The sequence below is a fragment of the Metopolophium dirhodum genome, chromosome 9 (assembly GCF_019925205.1).
Source record: "Metopolophium dirhodum isolate CAU chromosome 9, ASM1992520v1, whole genome shotgun sequence".
Taxonomy (NCBI): domain Eukaryota; kingdom Metazoa; phylum Arthropoda; class Insecta; order Hemiptera; family Aphididae; genus Metopolophium; species Metopolophium dirhodum.
The window spans coordinates 28,010,701-28,035,603 of NC_083568.1; the positions used below are offsets into that span (position 1 = coordinate 28,010,701).

The window sequence follows — 24,903 nt, forward strand, 5'->3', positions numbered from 1 at the left end:
GGTAATATAATATTATTAAAACTAAGACTATAAAAGATATACTATTATATTAAATAATTTACTGACTGTTTATGGAAGTTTCACTATACCATTGAATTTTAAACATTGTAAGATTTAAAAAAAAACATAACTGGTTATAATACGTATATTGTATATGACTAGCGAAACCTAAATTATAATATATTTTAACTTTAACTAATAGACAATACCCACATTAGTTATTTAATATTATAACTTACTGCAGCCCTGTAAGCATATTAGTTAGGGAACAATTTGTAAGACAACTTACTCTGAAACACTTATAAACGTACAAATTGTTATTATTTTTAGAAATTCTACATTAGTTATTGCGAATTGCGATTTTCGATTCAATAATAATTGAACGCAGGTAGGTACCGGACTTGTTATAGATTACATGGAAATTAGAATTTGGATTTTTGGAATTTGTTTTATGACAATTCTGCTAAACACATAATAATATTATTATTTCTTAGTATTGATAAACTTTTATAGATCTATGGTTTTATAATTATATATTATTACTAATAAGTAGTAATAGCTAACTTTAAAATTATATTTTACCTACTCATATAGATAAAATATCCATTGGATTTTAGAACCGAAAAAAACCAAAAAAACCTCCACATCAAAATATAGGTTTCGGTTCGTCAAAAAATGTAATTAAGGGTTCCGGTCCAAAACCGGTCAATTTCGGTACGGTTCCAGTCCCTGCTGCGAACATTTATAGCCGTGCATCTCAAGACCGTAGTAACACTTCTGGAGATGTAAATCTGTGCACAAAAAAAGTGAAAATAAAAGAAAAAGATAACCTTTTATATACATTTTACTGTACCTAATGCAATGGATGAAAAATGAAAACAGTCCGTCACGCGACGACGGTGTTCTCTTTAATATTTTTAATCTCATAACGCCGCCGAAGACTTCACGCGATCGACGCAGCGGCGGGGGAGGGGGATTATATGGGATCGATTCGGCGAAAGACGACAATGAGACGTAACAGCAATAACAACAACAACAACAACAACAACAACAACAATAATAATAATAATAATAACGATAAATCGTAATAATAATAATATTATAATTTACCGGGCTAATAGAGGCGCGCGAGATACACCGCCGTCGTCGGATACCATGGTCGCGCGCGGTCGTCGCGGTTCCGGAAAAGTCCGCTACGCCGCGCCACCGGTTGCGCGAAACTCGCTCGGCGCGATTCCACCACCGCGGCGGTGCGGGCCGGGCGGGAAAAAAAGCTCGCCGCCGAATCATTTCCTACCCCGCCGTCGAACGCGAGCGCCGGTCTCGCACGTCTGTCCGTTCGCGTTTTTCGTCCGCCGTCGAGATCGTCGTCGCGTGCCCCTCGATATTATATTATATTATTATAATAATATTATAATATTGTCCTATCGTCGTCGTCGTCGTCGTCGCGCGCGTGTAAAACGTTTGCTCGTTTTCGTCCGGTGTGTTAATTTTGGTTTTTTTTGTGGTTTTTTTTATTTTTTTTAAAAGAAACTTTGTTCGCCCTCGTCCGGAAAAACCGAAATCGTTTCGCGAGTGTGCGTGTCCGTTTGTGTTTAGTTTGGTGTTTTTTTTTGTCCACTGCTCGGAACCCGCGGAGACCTGTGCTGCACAGCGCACTGCCCCCGCCATGACGTCCGCTCCGCAATGCTCCGGACTCTGAGAGAGGTCAGTTGTTGTTGTTGTTGTCGTAAACGCCGACTTCCGGCCATATCCGGTGCGCAGGTTTTCGGGCATGGGCTGCGAATTCGTCGGGAAAATCGAGCGTGTACGGCCGTTGACGCGTCTCCGTGGTGGGCCGCGGCGTCCACATTTAAGAAAAATATCTTAAAATATGATTGTGTGGACACGACGGTTGCGATGCTCGAAAGACTGTTAATAGCTGCGGCGACGTTGCCCGAATCTTACAAGCTCCATATTATTATTATAAACTATACTTCCGTAAAACTATGATAGGTATTTATAATATTTTTATAAATCACAAAGGTATTTTTTTCGCGAAAATTGTAGTTAACGACACACACATACACACGTATGGAGACAGATCGATATAACAATATATATTATATACATACGGAATAACAAATCGGAAGAAAAAAACACAATCTTTATAAAAGTTTATGCGTATAAAAACTTACAAATGAGTTTTTTCTCTATTCTGCTGCGAGTTTACCGACACAAGCGATTCGGTCGTATAAAAACTTTTTCACACGATCGCCACACTATAAACTGGCCGCCGTCCCTCCTCTCCATCCCACGAAGAATGCCTTTTGAACGTCGATGGCTGTCGGCGTAAACTATTAAGGGGGGTAGGTTTTAACAATCCTAAGAGATGCGTGTCCGGCTATAATAATTTACATCGCTTTTCGCAGGAATACAACCGCAACGAGTTTGAAAAATTTTAAACGCCGCGGAAAAAAAACCCGCAAACGTCTATCGGAGAGAGCGTTTTATCCTTTTCCGAGTACATGGGGGGTTTTTCTGACATAAATTGTTGTCACCAATTTTTATATTTAAAAACCCTTATTTTTGACAACGCGTTTCACGATAGAGCTTACATTTTAAAAGTTTTTGGTTGAGACGTGTGTCGCATAAATGACTCGTTGTGATGGCATAAAGCTGGTTTGTACCAATTACATATTGTGTATCGTTTGTATTTAATAAAAAATACACGCTAAAAAATATGAACTATTCGGCGGGTTAACAACTAGCTACTTCAGAACAGTGAGCAACAAAATCAATTTTCTACGGCTATTATAATATAGTAGGTGCTTGATAGAGTGAAAACTAAATAATACAATTTTGATTTCTTAAAATGTATGGACTATTTTATATTTTAACTGGCTCTGATAGGGTGACCTGAGTTAGCCCTATTATCGAAAACATTTTTTTTTTATTATTTAGTTTGAACAAAACAAACGAAAATACGCTTTACTAATTAATTTGTAATTATATCTTCACACAAAGACTGTTTACGATTAATTCTAATACTTGTGTAGCGTATCAAGGGAAAATAATCAGTTATAATTACTAATATTATTTAATTATTATCGTAAGTTGATAATTTTTACAAATATAATTAATATTATGGTGTAATGCTGGTTAAGAGGTGTAAAACGTTTGAATAGAAATTTAAAAAGTACAAATAGAAAACTAATTAAACTTAAAATAAATGCATTTTGAACTTTAATTCACCAAACATAAAAAAATAGAAATTTAATTCGTTGATTTAAGTTGTATGATATTATTTAGGGACTATGAAAATAAATATAATACCTACGTGCTACATACATTAAATATTATATCAAATCCATAAGAGTGTATCATTAACCACTTTAAAAATAATTACTATTATGTACCTACGTATACTAGGAATAAGAGCATTTTAATAAATAATATTCCTCGTCAAAATTATTATGTATTTATGTATGTTCGATTGTATAGAATTTGCAGTGACCAGGGATGAATATATTCTATAGATAATTGTGGTATAAGAAGCATAAAATAATTTTACTGCACTGTAACTATTTAGGTTTTACAAACTACTTTTAGAATAGGTTCAAACTTTTCGAACTGTAAATGATCGATTTACATCAATTTCATCAATAAATAGTATTTGAATTAGATGTTGTAAAACACAAAAAATTACTATCCATATTCATATTATATTGATTGTATATAATTATTAATATTATTAAATTTGAATATTTGACCGATTTGAAATTAAAGCTATTACCTTAGCTCAGATCAATATTATTCTACAAAATATATTATAATTGATAAGCGTAAGAATAGTTTTATGGACTAAAATATAAAATAAAATGTATTAAGCTTTAAATATTTTATAGTTTTCCACGTAATAACAAGTAATCTTCAATAATAGGAAATATAAAACTAATTTCTGATGAATTAATTACTTTAAAAAAAAAATTGAATCAGTAATTTATCATATTTTACATTGATATATTGCGGAATTTATAATGTTATGCATTTTACGAACACTAAATTCTACGCAAAACGTTTTAACATGTTTTCTGTTATATTAATAATTGATTAATATTGTGTTGGTTTTCAAGTAATGCAAAATGTGTTTCACTAGTTGTACATAATTTATGACACAAAGAACATGAAATAAATGCGACAATATATTTATATGAATAAAGGATAAAACATATAACAAAAACTTAAGTGCGAATATTTTTATTTTTTGAACATAATTTTCTGGTTAATTTTCTGGTTGACCATCTCAACATCGAACTTTAAATCCACTTATAAAAATACTATAAATCAATGTAAAACGAATCTACCTATTATTTATTTATTATGGCTGCATTAGTTTTTATTATACGGCGCGGCAGTGTATTTGAGTATTTGAAAACTAGTATGTCTTTATTATATTATTATACGTTTTGACAAATGGATTAGTGAGAGATATATTATTATTATATGTACAATAGCGTTGTTTTTATTGATGCGAGTGACATGAAAAGCAAGATTAATTTTAAAGAAAATAATGTACTCAATATCTATATAATATGGTGTACAATCTAATATAGTATTTGGTTTCTTATTCTTAAATAAACCCTCAGTCATAGAGTATAATATAATATAATAAAATATTATTAAACCATTTAAACATGCAGCGCGCGCGTTTAAAAAGTTAAAGCAACGATTTTATTTTATTTTATTTTAACCTTACTTTTTTCCTACTTATAATTCAATCGAATACAAGTTATTTACGTTTTACAATATTATTTAATGAATAGTTGGTACTATTTGCATGGTGTAAGGTGTCGAAGGTGCACACAATGCACGTGCATAATTTATTATTTTCCTCGGAACGTTTCATGTTTAACCTCATACCCAGTTGTCCGTCGTCAAAAGACATTTAATTATTAATTTAGTTTTTTATAATAAAATGTTGTTAACCAACAACAACTGTCGTCCGTCCGTCCCGTTTCATTCGATCAGTTGCAGGGCACACAATGACCGCGGCTACCGCGCGAATAATAGTGCAACCCCAACATCATTAGTGGATAATAATAATTATACAAATTACACGAGTACTGAAGGGTACTTTGAATATAAGAGGGGGGACTTTGCATTCAGAAATAATAGTAATAATAATAATGATAATACGACCGTGGCATATAGCTGCTGCAGCGCGTTGTAATATTTTTCTACGTGTATATTATTATTATTATTTTCATTCGCATATGTATTTGCGCGCGCACGTTTTTTGACGGCAGTCCAAACACAATATTATTTAGGCGTGTCCTTCAAAGACGCATGTATACAATTTTATTTATGAAAATTCTATAGGTTTAGGACCCTTTTTATACCGTCACATCTATACATCACATGAGATATGTCATATATACTAGTATAGTGTACGCTTTGTATTGTAGTAGTTGTACACACAATAAAAATAATAATAATATAATATACGCGATGTGGTGTTCAATAATTTGATCGCATGTAATATGAGATTAAATGTTACGAGTTTACACGTCACAGTTGTAGGCACAGTGTACTTACGTTCCGTGTTGTTTTAAAATATCCAAAATTAACCCATTTTATACATTACACATATACTGTAAAATAATTTCGCATTTTTTCAGCGACGTATGTAGTTGTAGTATAGAGCACAAACTAGATAGTAACAATAATAATATTGTGTCGCGTGTAACATCGTGTGTGTTTATAAATCAACTCGTTGTGCGGTAGGTAGTTACTGTTCGCTGCCGTGTAGTTACCTCCCTTAATATTATACCGGTGCAGTATCGTTAAGACTGTACAGGACGACAGTGTGTAGAATCCCATTTTTAAGTCCGGACTGGAAATAAATGGTTTCAGTAGGTAACAGTTTTATGGACTTGTTATAAATTGTCGTTCTAGGTACCTACTGTTTCGGAGTTGAACAAACAAATAATACGAAACTAATAATATCCCAATAAGACGCGTATTACTAACTCAGTAAGGCCCGGAAGTGTGTGTTCTGAAAACAACCGAAATATGCATACATTTATGCGTGATTAAAAGCACAGGAACATGCTTTAAAATATGCCCTTCAATTATTTGTGTACAATGTATAGGTACATAATATCTATACATGAGTAAAAAAAACAAAACGTTTTGTACGCTTTAGTTAAGACTGGTAATTGAAAATATAATTTTTTTATGCATTTAAAAATAAAACTTATATTTTAAATAGAAAATTATAATAAGTAATACAGGTTAGGTTAGGTAACTTATAATATTTGTTTCTCTGGCATTACAATTTATACAATCAAAGATTTTGATAAATGTTCAATTAATGTAAAAAAGTGCCGGTTATTATAGGCCAATATCTATGTTTTTGTACACCGAAAAGCTCCCCTTCGCGTCAACTAATAATATTGGGTGCAAATTAAAAATAATATAATAAAAAAATCAAACATAATAGGTAGGTATCATTTAGTTAAAAAATATACGGGTCCGTTTAGCCATCAATCAGACCCATTATCGGGCCGCCGCCAGACATAATTATAATATGTACATTTTATATTTTGTCATTAAAATGCCTTTTAAGAGTAATTCATTCAGACGATTGCAACATATATAATATATTAATATTATATCAAACGTAATATATATATGTATATTATATAATATATAGTCAAATGTGTAGTTTATCTAGCAATTTTTTGGTCTATTCAGTGAAAACATCCATTTTAACTTCCGGGCTCTTAATAATTATCTGTATCGATACAATTTTATGGTTTTTATAGTTTCTACTTCCCCTAGTATTTTAATATCGTCATGCCTACCAATTATTTTACACTATACATTTTGAAGAAAACGTTGGCAACACAATAATATAGGTACTTACGTCGATCATTGTCGGTGACCTATGGCAAAACAAAATATGCGTTTAGACCATCGTTTTCGGTATTTCATGTATATATCGGCGACGGGTATCTTCGTCGTATCGAGATTAAATATTTAAAATTCGGTAGAAAAAGAAAAGAAAATATGTAGCAGGTACACGGTCGGGGACTTACACGCACCTACCCCGCGCGCGCTTACAAAAATAATACACGTTGTCGTCAATATATTATAGTATTTCTATTACGCGTTTACTCATTATTTATTTATGATTTCCCTTCCAGTTTCTCTGCTCGCGCCCACATCATTCTCTCCGCCGTTTTCGCCCGCCTTTATCAAATCTCGCGAAACGGGAAGGCAATTTTACGAGGAACATCAATCCGCGTCCCGTGTCGTCGGGCCTGTGTGCCTCTTCTCTGAAAGATCAGCGGGTGCTCGGCGCGTTTTATTTTACGACGACGAGGTGTGTGTTTTGTTTTTTTTCAAACATCGAAATGATTCATGCCCATTGAATATTACGGTATAGGAACTTTATAAAAAACCTCGTTCTCCCATTAGTATGTAGGTACTGCAGGGTTATTATACTTATAAGTACGTGAGAGGACGTACGATTTTACGAATCGACTTACGAGCATTGGGACTGAACGCCGTTTTGTAATTTTCGAGAAGTATACACTGGCCAAGTATAATGATAACTATTTGTATTGGAAACGAATAATAATATGCGCTTAGAATATTTCAAGTTTATAGGTATAGGTAGGTACTTACTGCAAACATGGCATTATTATTATTTGAATTACATGCTTTAATATTAATTTATGGTTTAATACATTTTTTTCCTTTGTATGATTGTATAAATTTAAATTAACCGTATTTTAGGTAGGTGCAACACTCTGCGTCGCCGTGTATTCGCGTGCACCCGATTTTTATTAATAATAGCAAAACCGAAAACTTGCACGAGCTTTGCGGTACAGGTCAATAATTCATTTTTAGACGTTGCTCGCTATTGTATTTATTTATATACTTATATTATAATATGATATGCATATATTTATATTCCATCGGCGCAACCAACGGTTTAATGTGTTCATTATATTATAGGGGGAAAAAAGTTTTCTACCTAAGTACATCAACTTTGTTTGCGTACAGTAAATTGTATACAATAACGTCGAATGTTTAGTATTTTTTCCTCCTTTTCCTAAGAATATCGAGTAACCCTATTATTATTTGTGTGAGGGACCAAACGACTAGTAAAATAATAACGTACCTATACCGAGCGTATATGTATATTGCCGTTGAACACGTGAATAATTTTCCTATAACGCTAACTATCGAATGAAACGACAATGGCAATATTTGTATTCATGCTGAAAATCCGTTTTCACACCACATTTGTGCCGTGTTACAAATAAGAACAAAACAGCGAAAATGGAAGAAAAAATTCAAATGTGTCAAATGGACATAATACGTGTGTGTTGTCTCTTGGGGTCTGTAAAAAAAAGAGTACAAAGTTTTTCACGGGCTTCTCATCGAATTTTTATGACCTTTCGTTCGTTCTGCAGTAGTACTACTCCAGACAGAAATGGATTTTAAATGCAATAAAATAAATGTCATACTTAGTCGAAAAGGGCAGTCCACTATTTATATATTTTTTTCAAAAGTTAAGAACGCCGTTTTTACGATGAATCGCATTATTTTATTTATTCTAAAGACCACCCCTAAACCGGTTCGTACTTCGTTGTAATCGTTATTTATCATAGATACAATCTAAGTTAAATACATTTTTATATTTATTTTTTGAAACAACAAAACATTATATAAGTTAGTAGTCTGATATAATAAACTTAAGCCTCGGTAACCACAGAACAACCAAAATAATCATTACCTAGCTCAGAAATTAAAAACACGGCTAATCGGTGACCATAGTAAATTTACAATAACCGAAATATTTATTTGCGATCGAAACCGATTATACGCATTTTAATCTCTACTCTGTGGTATTACTTTACCTGCACCTACTAACGTACTTTTGTTTGTAGTTAAGTGTCGCCAGAAAGGTAGAATAATAAATTAAACTTTGTGATAAGCAGGTGTCATGACCACCATTGGCAGTGCATAATATTATTATCACTTCCATTTATGATACTGTGACGGCGATCGAACTGTGGTTTGTTGGATGCACGGACTGAGATATATCTTAGACGTTAGTCCGCGGACATGACAGACGCGGGTCGGTGTTGCCAACCGCAGTAGGGGGACCGTAGAGAGGGGTATTGTGGTGATGGCTCACCACAATACAAAAACAATACACATTATTAATTCCATGGCTAAATAAATCTAAAAATCACTGCTAGGTCAGATTCCTTCCTATAATTTAGCATGCAATACTAGTACGTGCGAAGCCCATAACGAAAATGCGTCTCAATGCGATCATACTTATATATTTAGCCATGGTATTAACTATTAAGTAGTAATTTATAGTACTCGGTAAGTATACTTTCTAGTAATTATGTGCTATAGCTGTATCATAATATTATTTTTTTGTTTTTTAGTAAAAGTACAATAGTTATTATCTTTAACGTCATAAATAAGTATTTTTAAAAATTAAATGTGTCAATGGCTTATAAAAAAGTTGTGTGTAGGTATTATAGATACAGCCGTACAGGTAGCTATAAGAAATTATTTGAAGTTTGTTTTTTTCTTTATAATGATTTGAACAATGTAAAAACTTAATATATAATTTTAAAGCTACGTTTTGTTACTATACATTTTTAATATACCTCCAAGAAAATATCATGTATTTTACATTATCTTAAATAACAAAGTTTTAAATGTTAAGACAATATTTAAAACTTTCAAGTAAAAAAATACCTATTTAATATAGAAATAAATTAATTTTTTGTAAAATTCACCCCCACCCGATCCTCAGTCGTTGTCCCGCACTTGATATGTATGCATCTGTATCCATTGCGTAATTTCATGGAATTTCGTAGAAACGTTTTGTCTTTTTCACCAAACCTCTCAATTTCTCTTGGGGTCAACTCCCTAGCTCAAACTAATCAATAGCGCAGTATAATGGTAACACATTCAAAATTAAAATTATCAACCAAACCTCCATAAAAAATTCAATTACTTGAAGCCGTTCAAATGACTTCGATATATACGATATTTTTTATACCAATTAGAACGAGGTCGGCTCACACAAACATCATGAAAGATTAAATTCGTCATCTGCGGTATCTCGAAAATCGAAACCGTATGAAAACGTCTCGCACCAAATCGTTTTGCTATTATTTTTTCACAATATCATTGTTCGAAAAAGAAACTAACGCTGAAAATAAAGCTATAAACAAACCTCCTCGAATGTTTATCAAAACGAAAATTTACCTTCAACAATTTTCCGAAAGTTATCTGTTGAATCCATACTATACAAAAGTTTTACCAATTACACGAGAACTAAGTACATATTCGTCAAACTCGTGTAGATCTGTTATCAAATTTCTTAATGAATCAAAAGTTGATTTCTTTATATTTCGAACAAAAGGAGACAAACAATACCGAGTAGTTATCAGGGACTTACATACTATCACATCGACCGAATTCATAAAAGAAAAACTTACGAAACAAGTTGTTCATGGCGAGAAATATTACAAACGTTGGACACAATCTCTCAAAAATACCTTTAGGTACCATTATTTTGTATTGACCTTCAACATTAATATATTAAACAATAGAGATATTTTTGAATTAAAATCCATATGTTATACCGAATTAAAAGTCTAATCACCTAGATCTGACCTACAAGTACTATAGCTTATAGGTAGTGCTTAAATGTTCAAAGCTACGATAACACTACATCTTACTAAAACGATCATTACAGATGTTTTTGAAGTGGCGAAAACCAAAAATCTGTGACCTGCACCAATAGCTGTAATACTTCGGTCATAATTATCGTGCCCTTTAAAATGTCAAACACTCCTTAACTTATCGTGCACGTGTGTTTCTAAAATGATTATAATTTTGTAACAAATGACCTTCGTAAAAACAAAATTATTAAACAAGAAAATTGAAATTCCGATACCAGCACCTCACATTTAAATAACAATATTTCCAATCGGCAAACTTATTCAAACAATAATTGAGCCTCTAAATCAAACATCCAATACTCAAGACTCGACGAATAAATGAATTTAAAACCCTAGATATCAATTGACTTGTCTCACTTCTAATTTCTGTCATTTCAAAATGTATTAAAAAAAATGTCAACCAGCCGATATATCCTATATCAATATTATTATTATTGAATGCAAATGTTTTACTTAAAATAAAATGAACCTCATTATTTACTTAACGATATAAAAATTTACATTTTATTAATTACAGAAACACATTCTGCATTATAATAAAAATATTAATTTAATTAAAAATCAATTTTAAGTGATGTTCTGAACGGTTTTCCCCATAAAGTGTTCAATTTTTTATTTATATTCTTTCGTTTATTTCTCAAATTTACTTATTATGCGCAATGTTTGTATACAGATTGTAAATATTTTTAATAGTAATAAAAAAGTATACTCTCCTGCAGTCATCTCCTCTTTAATTAAATTTATTACCGAGGCCGGTTTCCTATATAATGTAAATAAAAGTTTCTATATTATTTTTTTTTTCATATACTACTTTATTTTAAATAATATTATTATTATAATTTTATTACGTTTTTATTCTTTTTCGTTATTTAATACATTATTGATGGGAAATACATTTTTTTTTTTAATAAATGGAAAAACTGAACTTTTTTATTCCACTCACTGGATTTATAAATATAATATCATATTGTCAAAGGTATTTTTTTACAGAGTGTTTATGTAATCGTTAAAATGCAGATGAAACTATAAGATAATCGCTTAGCATGTACGTGTCAATATGTTAGAAATAAAAAAATTAATAAAATCGTACTAATATTAAGAAAATCTCTCCAAATCTATTTTAAATATAAATAGGTGACGGGAATAATATTATTTACTATCAACAGTTGGTATAGGTACAGAACTGGCTGCTAATTATATATATATATATATATGTAGGTAGTAAAAAAATAAATAGAAATTAATTATACACCTATTTATTAAATCGGCTTAAGTAAAAACGGTTATTTTATTCCGAGGGGGTGAAGGGGACTGATATTTGGTGGAATATACACATTGTATAGGTATGTTGTGTAGAGTATACGTGACATAATGTAAATGGTCGTATAATTACCATTGAATTGTCATGGAATCGTTATGCACCGTGCGTCCAATAAAACGTGGTAATTACCCGGTAAATAGTGTGGAACATTTAGCCATGAATTATTATATGACTCACGATTTACCTGCCTAAGGGTCAACACGCAAGGACCGGGGGATGATGCGGTGACGGGGGAAGAATAGCAAAAAGAAGGGTGAAATCCGTTTGTGGAACAATATAACTACCGTTACTCACGCCATATTCCACGGTCGAACGATTCGCATTGTTTGTATCCTCCGACGTAACCTACCGTTCTATATAATATTGTTTAATGTGTGTGTTTATTTATATAAATATGTACCTACCTATATATATACATACACACACACAGAAATCCCTGTCTCTTGCAGAGCCCACACAACCACGCGGTCACAGTGATACACGCGAAATTATGTATATTTATACTAAGATTTCGGGCTAGTAAAATAGTTATTATGCGTCATTCCCGACCGGTTTAAACTATTATAATACGGATATAATATAATATCGGTTCGCGTTGGCCGTTTGGGATTTTCAAAATATCCTTCATAAAGTACAATTATTGTTATTATCCCTTTCGGAATTATTGAGTTTTTACCAATGCAAGTAAAATACATTATACCAACGACAATGGTTTATTGTTTTTTTCAAACTTTGTTTCGGACTATTATTGCATACGCAGATATTAAATTGTTATAAATTATGATATACAGGTATTATATTGGGCGTACACATAAAATCATAATAAATCAATATGTAATTAATATAATATTATAGTCGTGTTATAATATGTACATATTGTGTATCGTAATATTTATTATTTAATTGTATTAACTATTCAATGAATTTGTATTTTAAATTGTGGACTCATGGGTCCCCACTCGAACCATGTCAGTTGGGCCCGCTATATTCTTGAAAAATAAATAAATAAATAAATAAAATAAATTGTCACTCAGCACTCGGCACTTAAATGTACTTTGAGGATAAGACTTTTTTCAGAATAAGTGTTGAAATTAATAAACCACGTGGAAACTATTTTCGATCAGGACACATTGTACAATACATTTTAGGCTCTGAGTAAAACGAAGTGTATTATATTGGTTTACCATTGATATATTATTTTTAGTATTTTTTTCTTAGTTTTGTTAGTTAACATTTTTATATAAAAAAAGCAGCAGTAGCATATTGTTAGGATTTTTTAGAGGGTGTTCAAATTTCTAAAATAAAAACTTCTAAATCATATACAATCTAATCATCAATACAAATTAAATCTACTGAATGATAATTAAGTATATCAATAAATCAATTTTGAAGAAAAAATCCGTTAAATAGGTACCTAACTGCTTATCCGTGCAGTAGGTGTCGAGTATATCTTCATTGAGTAGGCACTGTTGTAATTGATGTGTTAAATTTAAATCAATGTTAAATATGTGTATATGTTACCGGAAATATTCACATTTAGGAAATTATGACAGTTCCTAGGAAATGTGGACAATTCCTAATAGCGGAAGGAAATTATATCATTGCCTAGTATAAGTTATCATTTCTTAACGATATCAGGCAAAGATGCCATATATTTTTTTAGATATTTTAATTTAATCTGTCTTATTACTTTTATCAAACATAATTTATTATTAATTACCCTGCTATTACTCTAATAAATAATCAATAATCAATAAAAAAATTCAAGTGTTGTCAAACACTTTAACTTGTGTAATTTAAACTTTTTTACATTTTTACATTTTTACTCATTTTTGTTTTCACTTGCCAAACTTCCGTGACATTTAGAATTGCAAATTCTAGATGCAGATCTACAAGCACACTTGTTCGTATTGTATTTTGTCTTACATTGATATATCTCACAACATATCTTCCACGCCCCGGTTAGCACGTTCTATAGACCCCTGACTATAGATAACGGTGTCGTACTATGTCTTGGTTTCCGTGCACTATTTTAACATCACTCCACATTGTATGTAATTAATTAACAAAATCTCTCCCATTATCAGAATGTAGAATTGCTGGCGCTCTAAAAGTTGCATAAATGTTCATTAATTCTTCTGCTCGTTTAGTCTTTAGTGGTTTTAATATAAACAATTTTGTCAAATGATCCGCTATTCGTGCGACAGCCATAACATTTCCCAATTAACCATTTTATCGATATCAGTCATTTCCCCACCTGATATTTTTAGAACACGGACACTATTGACAGTAGTGGCAGTATAATGGTTTTTAGCATGTTGCCGTTTCGAGTTAGTTATCGTTCTAATAGTTACATTTTAAAGCTGGTACCGTCGTCACTTTGTACGGTCAAGCATTGAAAGTGCGAAACTTTTATATACTTACTACTTACCACTTATATTTACAACATATACTTTATGTATAATATTGTATACAATAGTATAAAGCGATGCGTGATAACATTGCCTAATAAACTACGGAAATGATGACAATTCCTAGGCAATGATATCATTTCTTTCGCTGTTAGGCATAATTTCCTAGGAATTTTCGTCATTTCCTAAATTGTCAACATTTCCGGTTATCATAAATATTATATAATCGGCTTCACCTTGTCTGACTATCTGACAGAGAATCAACACAGAGTCGAAACATAATAAGACTTAAAATTCTGAAAGTAACCAAGGTTAACAAACAATTATTTGAATAATTACTTTACATTTTTAACAAATATTCGTATTTTTTTTATCGTTTTTCCAGACTATTTTAAAAAGTACCGAGATTTTTCCATTGTCATCTTTCTAAAGTACCAACTAGATCCAATTTTCTACAAAAAAACCTTTATCGAAATTGATGATTAGAGCATCTTTTCTTCTAAGACGTGTCTTCAGACACAAAAATAAAACGCACATACATAATTTTAAAACCAATACATACAACCAATACGCTCAGAATCTAAAGTTATAAATTCATCATTGGAATATACGAAAATTACCAAAATATGATTAGGTACTTAAATTATCCAATGAATGCGTCAAGGTTATGCCTGAAATAATTATATAAACGCATTTAATTTTTCATTGTTGTATAAAATATTATTTTGACTACCTAGTTTAGAGTTGTTTTTCAATTAAATAATACGGTCTACCGTAAGTCCGTAAAACTATGAAATTTCGAGTGTACTGCGCTAATGAGTTTGGTGCGTCACCCCTACCTTTCAAAAGACACTATGTGCAAAGTGACTCGGAGAACTTTGTCGTCACATTCCACACGCATATTTATATGACAGAAAAGGAGCTCTTGTAGTATATATATGTATGCATAATATTATGTCAAAACCACAGGGGTTTATTATATTATACTCTTTTGTGCCCTGAAAAGTGTTTATTCCCGTGGGGATCACAAATCAATGTAGTCATTTAGATGAATGCTGTAACGGAATGAAAACAGCACGCATGAGAAAACTGCAGTAACAAGCAGTGACATAATTGTATGGGGTGCATTCGAGTGCACTTGCACCTACCTGTATAATTTTCTGGAAGTGCTCAATTGTCAACCACTATACCCACAGATAATTTCCACTTGAAATTCACGATTCGCTATAATACTATATATTATGTAGTTAAATATTTAATTCCGTGCCGTATGAACAATAATGATATTAATATTGTGCGCAGTTTGTTTAAAAAAAACAACAACATAATACCCAAGTTCATATTACAATATTTTGTTATTGTGTTATTATTAAAGTCATGTGCGTCCCGACTTTAAAGACAATATAATTACCTACGGTGTATTGTGAGATTACTGTTTAGCATCGATAAACTCTGTAAATAATAATTTTTATTTGTATTTTTTGTCCGCAGATTTCAGTCGCTTACACGTCGCTGTATTATTCCCTGAAAAATAATATGGCTCTCATTCCGTAGTTCTTGTTGTGAACTTGAGTTGAGATCACACTCTGGTCAAATAACCAAACGGTGACATTAACGTATCGCAACTTGTTCGTTTGTATTCTTCCGATCCAATCGTACGACGGTTTGTAAACACAGTCATCACCACCACCACAACCATGGTTCTGAGGCACGGATTCTGCCGCCAGTGCTCCGACATGCTGTTCGTTGTATGCACAATCACCATCGTCATTACAGGTGAGCGAAATCCTCGGTTTTTACGTTATAATCACAATTTTTGTCGGGCCAAAAAACCGGTGGTTGTTTTTGCAGCCAACTAGACTTTGTGTATAATCTCATACATTTTTTTTTATTTCATAATTTAAAACAACAAATACATACATATACGTGAACTGCAAAGTTGTAGCTGTGTACATAAACACATAATTGTATATGAATATTATATTATATTATACAGGACAAATCAATTATACTCGTAGACCGCAGAAGTATACTAGTATGTAATTTAATCTGTTGATTAAAATCTATAAAACCCTATTTTTTTTATATTTCATGTAGATATATACATACATGGTTCGTGGTAGACCTAATTAAAAATATATTTAAAATAACGAAAATCATATTATATTAAAAGCGTTTAGTTTAAAATTCGCACAAACAATTTTAAATACGCAATTATCGATGAATAAAATAATTTTATGTCGGTAATAATAGATGGAGGAGATACTATTAAATTAGATCGTAAGCAGTATTTTACTTTATTGATTCAATTTGAACATAGTAAGTGTCAATCTATTAAAATCAAAATTGTTTTTAATTACTTTCCCTGTATATTTTAGAATACTATTGTGAAAAAAACCAAAATATAGTAAAAAATTTTTTTGATCTTGGCCAAAAAAGAGGAAAATGTACTATACAAATAATATTATTAGAAAATATTTAGTATTACATGTACACCTACCTATATTTTAATGTTTATATATCAGGTTATTGATGACAATCTATAAACAATACAACTATAGACTTATCTTTCAACTAACTTCGTAAACGTGGTACAATAATATAACTAATAAAAATCCTCATAAGGATTTAAAACTACTTACCTTCAATCAACTAGCTAAAATGCAATAATCTTCATGGCACAGTGAATTATATATAGTAACCCGTAAATAATTCAATATTATTATACTCCTTATCATTCTCTGATGGAATAGTACGCAGGAGACTTGCTCAGAAGAAATTGGCCAAGAGATACATACCAAATTACCAAAACACTAAATAATAATAAAAGTAGTAAGTTATAACTGAACATCAAAAAAATTAAACTTAATGGTTACCATATAATATATTTCTTGAATAGTATAATAATATAAAATCAAAGAAGATCATATCATTATCAATTATCATTGTACCTAGTAGATAGGATTTATCATCAGCTGCAGGAAAAAAAATCTCTTATCAAATTTCATCGATTTTTATTTTAATATTTAAAACTTTTCATTCTTATTGCTAGCAGCAGTAATAGCTCATCGTAAATTCGAAAATTAAGTTCTCATACGTCATGACTATTAATTATCCTATATAATGATTCTTGTTAATTTATATATTTTTAATACTAATATTAACGAACGGGCACTTTTGTATTGGTTTGAGCCTTGAGGTCGACAACTTTAAAGAAACGTCGAGACTAGCCAGTGTTTAAATTAATATAATTGATATTTTGTGGGCAGATAGTATTGTTAGACAGTAAGCTTACAATATATTTTCTGTCTTAAACCAGTCAAAGCGAAAACAGTAAATTGTATCGGTGGAAAATAGTATAAGAACTCGTGTTGTTAGTGATTAAAATGTACACATAAAAACCCGAACAGGATATTATAGTCTATGGAGTATAGATCACTAATAGTGTTGGGTACTCGTTTCGTTCCACTCATCTCGACGCAAGATAGTCGTGGTGTGTTGTGGTATTAAATTTGAAAATAACGATAAATCATCTCATACGGGAAACGATTGACCGAGCTCTGTCAAAAACCGTGTCTGTTTTCGACGGTTTTTGGTAGTACTTGCCCTTAGTAAAACTCGCGATCAAATCGAAAAATAACATTTTCTTAGTACCGCCTAGATTTAATTTCCAATCGGTAGATAGGGTCGTACGACCCATTATTGAGCACTCCTCGAAAAAAGTGTTTCCAAAAAAAAGATAAAAAAAACACAAAATAATAGCTATAGAAAAACATAAAATTCGTAAAACCAACATACCGTAAAATGGGGTGACTTCGGACACTTGAGAGGGGGGGGGGGATTCCGGAGAAAACAATACTTTTGTAGTTAAATCATTATTTTTGATTACACGATTGATAAAAGTCAAAAACTGCAGTTACTCCATGTTAATACCTACCTATATCTATGACTTTACTTATAATCTAAAATACAAAAAACTTTTACAAAAAAATATATTTTAGATACTTAATTGATTGCTATAATTTGTGAAACAGGTATAGTTTAAAAATGTAGGTTTATTCGAAAAACTATAGTGTAATTTTTATTCCCGTGATCGATTAATTTAAATTACTTGTTAGTTTTAAAAGTTTTCTAAAGTCTTTTATTAATCAACTATTTGGTAGTAAATGGATTAGTTTTAATTTATAATCAACATTTAAGAACTTTACAGTCTGGATAATAATAACATTAATTTGTTTGATGCAGTTTATATTATGCATAGATTACTTATCGTAATAAAGAGGTATTGATTTACTTGACTATATTTAAATGTATTTTTGTATATACCTAATCATAATATAAATGTCGGCGAGTACAAAGCGCTTCATTGCACTCATTGCAGATAAATAACGACTAAAATATTTAAACGTTAATCGATAAAATATTTTAATTTGATTTAAACTTTCATAGAACAGGAATAGAAAGTTATGAGTTTTTAATTTACTCCTATAATATTATCTCAATTATTGATATTATTACAATATAACTAACTTAAAATTATGAAAATACGGGTGTAAGTGGACTGCTGGGCATGATACAAAACTCCATTATAATATTATTATTATTGTATTCAAATTCGATATGCATCTGATTTCCAATAAAATTATCCATTCGAATATAATATAGAAAATAACAATATTATTATTATTATTGATATATCTTATTTTCTTTTACAAAAATTAACAGAGATAATTACAAAAAACACTCCAAAGGGAAAAGTGTGATAAAAAATCACAGGCAATTTGTATCAAATTAAAAATGCCATTAATGTTTCGGTCCATACTATACTTATATGCTTTATAAGTTATAATTTTATTTCAATAATTAATGTGCAATAAAGAATGAGTAAATTTCATTATAGTTTTAGCGGCATAGTGTTTACTACCATTTCCGTGTTTTTAGTGTATCGATATAGTCATATAGATTATATAATATTAATAAAATATACCTAATTGCATACATTTCGACGTTCAGTTTCATTTAAGTTCAGAAGTTCAGTACATTAAATATAACTATACATATTGTCAATATCAATTATCTATGGTTTACACGTTTTTCGTTCAATACCTACTACCTATGAAATATTTGACATAGGTAAATGAATATAATATATAAATAAAAAATATGTTGCACAGAGTTTTTATTAGAACAGACATAAAAGAAGCCAGCTGGCAGAAATAGAAAAATTCGCATCGGTTCAATAAAAATTAAATTTTAATGTCTTCTTTTATGTTATAAATATTAATATCTCTGCTTTTATTTCGTTTATGTATGAATATAATAACTAGAAGCTCTCTCATCCATCCGAGTGATATGAATTAATGAAAATGGAAATAACTCAGAGTCGACTAGTAAACGATATAATGTATAAAAGAGGGTAGATAAGATAAACCACTATAATATGAAGTATTGAAAATATCAAATCAAGCAAATGAATTATAAACTTTAAGACACAATTTTTTTAAATATAGGTATTTACAATTTATTAATTTTCGATTACTCATCGAATGTATTAATGTATTCGTTTTTGTATAGTGAATATTTTAAGTATAGCATCGACGATTCGTGATGTCAAAGACAGAAATATAATATTTACCAAAGTAATTGTTTTAAATAATTTTGTTTAAAGTATATTATGTATCTACCTAGGTACATTTTATGAGAACCACTCATAAAAACCAAATAATATTTACTGAAAACGTTCTTAATGAATGTAAATACGCAAACGTTTCATTTTTAAAATCTCATTTTAAAACAATATTGTATATTAAACCGCATATTTTGTGATTGCTTTCGAGGGATGAAAATAATGATAATGCACTACAGTTATAATAATAATAATAAAAATAATGTAAAGTACGTACAACATCGGGTTCTCACCCCCTCCAACCCCGAACGTTCGTCATCAGTTTCGCGAGGGTAGTTAGTTTATTATTATTTTTTTTTTCAATTCCGACCGTATGTGTACGGTTTTGTTTTTAAACATGAAAACGGAATGTATACACACGTAACGTATCCCTGTGGTGATGGACACGCAATCGAGTCCCGAAACCGACGACGGGATTAATGGCAGCCGGACAGCAGATAAAAACACAGGTTATACCTAACCAGAGTGGGGGGGGGGGGGATAACAGGAACCGGGTGGGGTGTATAATATATATGCTGTGCGTAATAAATTTCCCATTTAAAAATGAAAAGAGCTTAAAACGCGTACGACTAAAACGAAACAAAACAAAAAAATGCATAGGAGGCTTTTATGTAGGTTTTTCCAACCTCCCCTTATTCATGCGGAAATGGCGTTTTCACACTCGCCTCGCCCCTGCGGCTATAAATGGGTTTGACTACACTTATTAGTCACCGTCATACACTCGAATCGCTGCACGATAACAATTTTTTTTCGTTATAATCTCGTCGCATCGTATTTATAGCCGTCACATATGATTAAATACATCAATATTAATATATCATTTTAATCTGCGGACCTATGGCGTATGGCCGTGTGATATAATAATAATATTTTTATTAAATATACTTATTTTAATTTTATATACTATATAATATATTATATAGGAGAGAGAAATAGGCGAAAAATCAAATATCTCTGAAAATAATTATTTAATTGCTAATTATTATAGTTTTTATGAGAGCATTAATGCATGTTTTTGCAACATTGTAGCTGAGTTCAAATTTCGTAAGAATAAGAACTTTTTTTGATATTTTAATTGAAAATTGCCACGTCAATATGACTGGTATTACTCTTCTGCTAAATTTTTTTACCGAAAATAACTAATTATTTTACTAAGAAATATAGGTAACACAAATAACTAATTTGAGTACGAAACTTTGTACCTACCTATACTATAATATCGTTGTATTTTACTAAACATAAAAAAATTAAAATATAGCAAACAATAATTAAAATTTATAATGATGTCGAAATGTAATATATTCCTCGTTGTGGAATGTGATAAGAAATAACAAAGCATTTTTTCTAAGAAAAATCATTGGATAACCTAACCACTAGAGGTTATATTTTATAGTATGGTAGGTAACTTAATTCGTTGAATCTAACCTCAAAATGTTAGTTCATCTTAAAATATGATAATTTTTTTTTTAGAAACGTCCGTGACCGATATTACCAACTGACCGCACTATATTCTCATTCACCCCTATTCGTTTTTGGGACACATTATATACCGGTGGGAATAATATGTTATGCATTTCGCCTCATTACTCGTTCTATTATATGTTTTTGAGTTATCAGCGTTTTTCGATACATGGCGTTAGAATTACTACGACGAAAGTATTTTCTGTAAAATCGTAACGAACTGCAATTCATTAATTTTTTACTAGTGCTTACAACTATCACAATTATCTTATCCCGCAAACCATAGCGTATCGTCAAAGTACAGTTTTTCTAAAGGCAGTTTCGATTAAATGTCTAAAAAGTCACGAACGTTCTTCTGTGAGTTTATTTTCTGGGTATTTTTCATAGAAAACCTTTTCACATCTTATCACATTTTATAACGACGAAAAATAAATCTGGTTATACGAAATAATATTTTCATGTATACTATCTTTTATTCAAAAATGAATTTGTGATTTTTATTGAATCAAATTATCATTCGGTATATTAAATGTTAAACTTTATAATTTGTATGAAACGCTTGCTATTGACATAATATTAAATAGTGTCATTCCTACAAACATTTTCAAAGGATACCAGTTGAGCTCAGGAATTTAATGCGAAAACCAAACGTCACCTGTTCAGTCTACTTTATAGATTATATTTCTGTTGTATGAAGGTGTTTGGCAACACATTTGTTCGATGTTTAAATCTTAAATTAATAAAATTCAAATGTAATTTAATACACATAGTCGATATGATTAAAAAACATTACAGTATCCATTACTGTTTCAATGGATTAAATTTAACTGTATCATATGGTCAAAGGCTCTCTTGTTCAGGATTGTTTTATTCATAAAAATGTTTTATTGTTCGCATGTTTAACACAAAGCTTAAAAATATACTCACTAAAAGGTCAATCTAAATTAGTAGTCTGTTATATAATATGCTATTCTAATTTACCAAATTCGTTTTTGGAGTTTTTTTCCGTTACAAAAATTCACGATAGTATACAATTCAGTGCACGAATAAGCAAACTATATATTTACCTTTTTTATGAATTAGTTATTGGGATATCAATTGTTTCGTCGATATTGTTTGGCACCATAATTATCAAACAATAAAGAATGGTTACAATAATTTAAAGTATTTTTATTTATTTTTGTCATAGTTTTGACAATAATAGTTTAATATAAAACATTTTTAGCTAAACTAGAGTGTAGCATAAAAGTGTATAATACCAATTACTATAATATTATCGTTACTATCCCATCTGGGAATTTAGAAATGCAATAAAAAAGACTGGCCAATATTTTTTCATTTACACACGTTTGAAAAATAAATCATCAATGTTACAAGAAACGTGATAAGCGTTAAAGAATTTCTAGTGAAATATCTAAATAACCGTGGTTACTTGTTATAAATCATATTATAAAAATTCTAGTGAAAAAAGATTAAAACCCCATTTAAAAAACCAACCACCATTAAATATAAATATTAGACAAGTAAATATGAATTATAAAGGAAAACTTAATATTAATTAAGTTTTATTCATTTTTGTAGTTTGAATTATTGCACAGGTACATTATAATACCACCTTATACATATCCGAATAATTAATGTGTTGTGTTCGTTAATATATATTAATTGCGTTGTAAATTTTTTATATACATAATATACTCTTACTCTATACAAATGTTACATAATCTGTAAATAATTATTTTACAATACACACAAGTGGTGAATTATATTATGCACTCAGGATTCTTAAGTCAATAAATCATCTATTGACGGAAATTCGTGAATCATGTGGTGTTGAGTGGTTGATCTTAGTTGCTTAGAATCTCAACATCCCATTCGAATTCCTGTGCCATATGGTGTACCACGATCGAATATGGTGGATATTGAAGAATAGTTAAGGATTGTTGGAGTGGAAGCGTCTGTAGAGGTTTTGGTGAGTGTATTGAGCTTGTAACGGGATAAAACGGAGTGCTCATTTAGGTGGCGCACTCTCGTGGCCCGTTACCACACCGTCACCTGTAAAGACTACCGCGCGCTCTTGCGATTGTAGAACCGGCGAAACACCGGCGAACGCCCAAACCCAACCGCACCACACAGCCACAGATAGCGCCCGTGCAGTACCCGATTTCCGGACGCCTGCCGCCCTCCGGGAAATCACTGATTAAATAAAAACCCCTCAACTTAAAACCAAAGTTGAAAGTAATCCAGAATCCAGACCAGTAGAGCTATCTCCCAGGATATTTTAAGTGGTTTTAGGTACGACCGGACCACCCAAAGAGACCAAAACCGCTACCATAACACAACCCCTATCGCTACGGCCAGACTTAACATAAGTATAGGCCAACGAGCACAGCAACAGTACCTTCGTCCCCTTCGCTGAGTGCGGCGAGCTAGTAAACCGGCCGGTACTTTGTGACCGGTAGACACGGGAACTTCCGCCAAACAATAGAACAGCGCCTTGCCTCCAGTCTGCAGAAGCCGGCCGGTATTTAATGACCGGCAGATACGGTGATGCCACAGACTGTTCCCACCAACTAGTGACGTTCATCCGTCCAGTTGGCTACCCTGTCCGCTATTGTTGTTGAGAACGCCGAGCCATCGCCGCCGCCGTCCAACCCGTTACGCAAGTGTGAATTCGAGAACGCCGAGCCGTCGCCGCCGCCGTCCGATCCAGTTGTGCCGCTATTGTTGTTGAGAACGCCGAGCCGTCGCTGCCGCCGTCCAACCCGTTACGCAAGTTTATCCGAGAACGCCGAGCCGTCGCCGCCGCCGTCCGGACCCAATTGTGCAGTTACCGTTATTGAGAACCGCCGCCGTCCAACCCGTTACGTAAGTTTATCCGAGAACGCCGAGCCGTCGCCGCCGCCGTCCAACCCGTTACGCAAGTCTATCCGAGAACGCCGAGCCGTCGCCGCCGCCGTCCAACCCGTTACGCAAGTGTGAATTCGAGAACGCCGAGCCGTCGCCGCCGCCGTCCGATCCAGTTGTGCCGCTATTGTTGTTGAGAACGCCGAGCCGTCGCTGCCGCCGTCCAACCCGTTACGCAAGTTTATCCGAGAACGCCGAGCCGTTGCCGCCGCCGTCCGGACCCAGTGGTGCCGCTACCGTTATTGAGAACGTCGAGCCATCGCCGCCGCCGTCACCCGACTGTACCCCGTTGTACCATCACGACCGGAGCAGTACGACATCCACGAGGCTGCCCCACAGACATAT

At 32.1% G+C, this 24,903-nt stretch overlaps 1 protein-coding gene across 1 annotated transcript in view; it reads left to right on the plus strand.

Annotated features, from left to right (window-relative positions):
- The first annotated feature begins 1,305 nt into the window (after positions 1-1,305).
- LOC132952445 (zwei Ig domain protein zig-8-like) overlaps positions 1,306-24,903 on the plus strand; it is a 449,513-nt gene continuing 425,915 nt past the window's right edge. Inside the window, exons 1-2 of the mRNA XM_061024746.1 lie at positions 1,306-1,707; positions 15,996-16,280. Coding sequence (XP_060880729.1) covers positions 16,202-16,280 — 79 coding nt within the window. The 5' untranslated portion in view covers positions 1,306-1,707; positions 15,996-16,201. The remainder of the gene's footprint in view (positions 1,708-15,995; positions 16,281-24,903) is intronic.